We start from the raw sequence: 4,590 nt of genomic DNA, 5'->3' as shown, positions 1-4,590 counted from the left end.
AAAAAAAAAAAAAAAAAAAAATGCTTACTTTGTATTCACGGTTAATTTATCAGGAAATTTTAGGCTGCCAATCAAGACCCCCAAAACCCTCATCAAGAGAAGTTGTGGAGCAAACAGAAAAGGTTTTAGAGCAAGAGGGCTCACTAGCTGTGTGGCTTTCAGCAAGTCCCTCAATCTCACTGAGTCTCCGTTTGCTCCTCTGTGAAACATCACCCATCTGCAGGGCTGTTGCCACATCTAGAAGTCTCTGCTGTGCCAGGTGCAGTCAGCATTGAGCGAATGGCAGCTGTTCTTGCAGTCCTCAAATCCGTGTCCCCTGGGGCAGGAGGAGCTGAATCTCACAACCTCTCTCTTCTGACTTCATGGTTCTGTCCTGTTCCAATGCCCACAAGTTGACTTGAGCAGATGGAATTAAGAGACTCAAGCCTTTGGAGTGTGTGAGGATTTTCAAATGACCGTGGTCCATACACAGTTTATGGTTGTCTCCCATTTTCTGCATTAATTTTACAATTGGACATACTCCCCCTGCAACTTCCTTCCCTCTTTAATGAGTTATAAAACATATTCTCTTTAGGGATTCAGCGGTAACCCCTCTCATGGCTCTGATTCATTTGGCTTAGCCCCAATTAAAAAGTGCAGGAAATGTAGAAAAAGTCATGAACCACGGCTCTTCTTTCTATTCATCATATATCTGGCTTCCTGAGATCACCTTCTACTCACACATTTTTGGTGCTGCTGTTCATATAATGGGGTTCTTCCGAAAGTGAGAGTGAAACAGATCAAGAAAGCAGAAAATTCCCTGCTCTGCTTACTGGAGCCCAGGCCACCTTGTGTTTTATGTAGTCTCATTTCATAGCATAAATATATAGCCAGGGCTAACAGAGGTGCAATATATTATATTAATATACATGAAAACAAAACCACTGAGTGCTCCGTATATAGGTAGGAAAGAGGTGCAGCTAGCTGACTTCTGAGTCTTTTTTTTTTTTTTTTTTTTGACAGAGTCTTGCTCTTGTTGCCCAGGCTGGAGTGCAGTGGCGTGATCTTGGCTCACCGCAACCTCTGCCTCCTGGGTTCAAGTGATTCTCCTGCCTCAGCCTCCCAAGTAGCTGGGATTACAGGCACATGCCACCACACCTGGCTAATTTTTGTATTTTAGTAGAGATGGGGTTTCACCATATTGGCCAAGCTGGTCTTGAACTCCTGACCTCAGGTGATCCACCCACCTCAGCCTCCCAAAGTGCTGGGATTACAGGTGTGAGCTACTGTGCTGGCTGAGTGATTTCATTTTTAACTGTGATGGGATAGGCACACATTTTTTCTATTGCAGTTTTCTTCTGTTCCAACTACTGCAGTAGTGTCTTATGCCGCTCCAGCATCAGGATGTCTTGAAATTGGGGAGGATAATTTCTGTTGATAGTAATGTGTTCTACCAGCCTGCATTTTAAGGGGGCTAACATTCAGGTGCCAGGTACTTTACAGAGGTGATCTCTTTTAATCATTACAACAAACTTACTAGATAGATGTTATTTATTGCATCCTGTTTCAGAGATGAGGAAACTCAGGCTCGAATATGTGAAATGAAATCAAGGTTCGAACCCAGGTCTGTCTGATCCCAAAGGCTATGTATGTCCCACCCTCCCTACCAAATCACCTCGTCTTCCCACTTTTAGGGATCTGTATTTTGCTTATAAAAGCAAGTGAAAATTAATAGAATTTTGGCTCTTGTTTTTATTCCATAAATAAAATTTTGCACCACCACAAACAGATTCAGACTTAAAATTAGTGGCAAGACAGGCTGAAGGATGACACTTCTTTGTTCCCTTGTGCTCAGCGGGGAGGCAAAAGTCTGCCTTCATCTCCATTCTAATTATCCAAAACCTCTTATCTGTAGTGTCACAGTTCATAATAATTAATTGTCATGCCAGAGGCATTGTGGCATGCTTGATGGAGTCATGGTGTGCTATGTACACAGAGTAATTAGCAATCATTAGTGGTGGGGACAGAAAGTTCCCGGTGGTTTCATTCAAACTTTCATTTGGTTAAGTTTATGTCTGTTCTTTGTGCGTAAGTGTTGCTTAGCAAAACAGGTTTCAGCTTAGACATTTTATGAAGGATTGGAGTGGAAATGACATAATGAGAATGGAGTTCTTTTTTCTTTTGTCTTTGTCTATGCAAGAAGCCTCTCTTTCAATGACTTGCATATATACTTCCAGATTAATAGCTAACATCATTAACTTTAAATATAGGTAATGTTAAATACTGCTACGTTTGATTACAAATATAAAATATCAGTAATCTGCTAGAGGAGATCAGAGCACGATGTCTAGAACTGGAAACTCTTTTTGGCTAGGCTACCTGCCAGAAAGCCACCAAAACAATGTTGCATTTTGACTCTCTGTGAAGAGGATACTGCCATCACCCTCTGCAGCAAAGATTATTAAAATAACCATGGCCTAGAGGTGCCAGAGAATTAGACAGTAAATATGTTTTGTAAATGGAGAAATGCAAGAACAAAGCAGTCAAGTTTTTGAGGTCTTTCTTCAGTAAAAAAGAAGGAAGGCAGTTGGAAGAATGTAAAACTGACTAAAAATAGGCCTTTACACCTCAGCCAACCTATATGACATATGGTTAAGTACAATACAACTAATTTCCATATTCCCGAGGGTCAATATAGATAGCATAAATTAAAAAAAAAAAGACAACCATGGATGCTTTGCAAACACCTTGACAGCTACCTTTTCCAGTCAGCCTCCTCAAGACCTGTGTCTTTATTTAAAAGTACTTCTCAGCTTATTGACAGGTAAGCGACATCCCCAAAGCCTGAGGAGGGAGAAAGAAACGTGATTGTTGTCCTCTGTGCAGAAGCTGCTTCACGTGGGTAGAAAGTCAGATGATGTACAGGCATCTTGGGGAGATTGAGTCTTACAGCTGGAACCTCTAAAGAGAAAGGTTTCCATGGTAGCAAATCATCTTCCTGGTGTGGATATGTCACTGCTAACCTACAGCCAGGGCCCCAGGAAAGGAACGCTGCCTCAAGGGAGGAAAGGTACAACCTCTCTACCTATGCCTTTCCACAAGCACCAAATCCATACACTCCCATAGGTAATTAGGTTTTAACTCACTGGGGGGTCTGACAAATCCCCAGGTGGCTTTACACACAAGCCAAGAAGCATCAAAGGCATAGGAGGAAGTCGGGCTGTATGGAGCTAAAGTAATACTAGGTAGGCAGAGAAGCTTCCGTCCGTTGGGGTGCTCCGTGGAAGGCATTGGTGGAAGAGGGGTGCAGCAACAGCCTGCAGGACTGAGGGCAGGTGGCAGCCTACCTGCGGGAGGATGTCCCCCTTTCCGGGGGGAGAGCAGGTCTTGCACTTCATTTGTCATAGCGCGTGCCAGTGCCACTGCCAGTGCTGGTGCTCTGGAGGCCGAATGCCAGCTGTGGCTGTCCCACCACCGCACCCAGCTTTATACAGGCAGGGGGCAGGGCCCCTTAAGGGCATTGCTGAGCAGCAACAGGGCTTGTCATCCAGCTCTCTGGGAAACCTGCATCTCGTTGGCAAGTTTTCTCTTAGAAAAAGACTTTCTTCTTCCCTTCATCTGGGAGGGCAAGATAGATGTCTACAGGAGACAGGATATTCTTATTTTTTTTTCCACAGGAGGAAAGGGGGAGGATGGAGTTCAGTGGAATTCTTTTTCTCTCCAACTGTTGATCCCTCAAGTGTGTATAGTTCACCTGCAATGTAACAGGCTTTTGTCATATTCCAGCATGGCAAGGAGGGCAAGACAAGTTCTTTGTTTCAGGACATCTACAGTTTTTCTAAAGAGACAGGTAGAGAGCTTTTAGAGGTATAGAGGTATAGACATAGGTATAAATAAAATAGTACTTTTAAAGTCTTGTGCCTCTGTCCCAGTTTTTGCAGTTATAAGCATTTATACTAAGAAAGTAATTGGAAATGTATACAGAGATATCCGTGCAAGGATGGTAATCACATGCTTCTTTTCTTTTTAAAATATTGATGGGAATCAACACAAACATTTCCAAACACAGGGGGATAGTTAAGATGAATCAAGACCTCGCTGTGAGAGTATACCTTACAATCATGCTTTCAAATAATAGTTAATGATGTAGAAATATTAATGATATGATAGTGAAAAAGTAGACAAGAAACCAATCAATGCCAATTTTGTTAAAAAGGAAAAATACAACTTTAAGCTTAGACATTATTGTAATTCCAGTGCCAATAAAAGTTGAGCATGTGGCAGACACTTATAAAAATTTCTTTGTTCTTCAGTACAGTTAAAAAACAACTTAAAGATCTGTTGTCTTTTCTTCAAAAAACGCTGTTAAGAAAATAAAAACAAGCTACAAACTGGGAGAAAATATCTGTAAAATACATTTCTGATGAAGTGCTGCATTTAGAATATATAAAGAATTCTTACAACTCAATAATAAGAAAGCAGGCAACCCAATTAAAAATGGGCAAAAGATTCAAACAAAACTTTACAAAATAAGGATATTGACAACACATCATCACATAAAAAGATGGTCGACATCATTAGTCATTAGGGAAATGCAAATCAAAGCCACAA

General features: G+C 41.5%; 1 protein-coding gene across 1 annotated transcript in view; it reads right to left on the bottom strand.

The window, feature by feature from the left end:
* Positions 1-3,434, bottom strand: part of DAPL1 (death associated protein like 1) — a 20,967-nt gene extending 17,533 nt beyond the window's left edge. The window contains exon 1 of the mRNA XM_017855437.1: positions 3,327-3,434. Coding sequence (XP_017710926.1) covers positions 3,327-3,384 — 58 coding nt within the window. The 5' untranslated portion in view covers positions 3,385-3,434. The remainder of the gene's footprint in view (positions 1-3,326) is intronic.
* Between the last annotated feature and the right edge of the window lie 1,156 nt (positions 3,435-4,590).

This window comes from Rhinopithecus bieti, unplaced genomic scaffold (genome assembly GCF_001698545.2).
Source record: "Rhinopithecus bieti isolate Rb0 unplaced genomic scaffold, ASM169854v2 scaffold_41274, whole genome shotgun sequence".
In the NCBI taxonomy this organism is placed as follows: Eukaryota; Metazoa; Chordata; class Mammalia; order Primates; family Cercopithecidae; genus Rhinopithecus; species Rhinopithecus bieti.
This window is presented reverse-complemented; position numbering and strand designations above follow the sequence as displayed.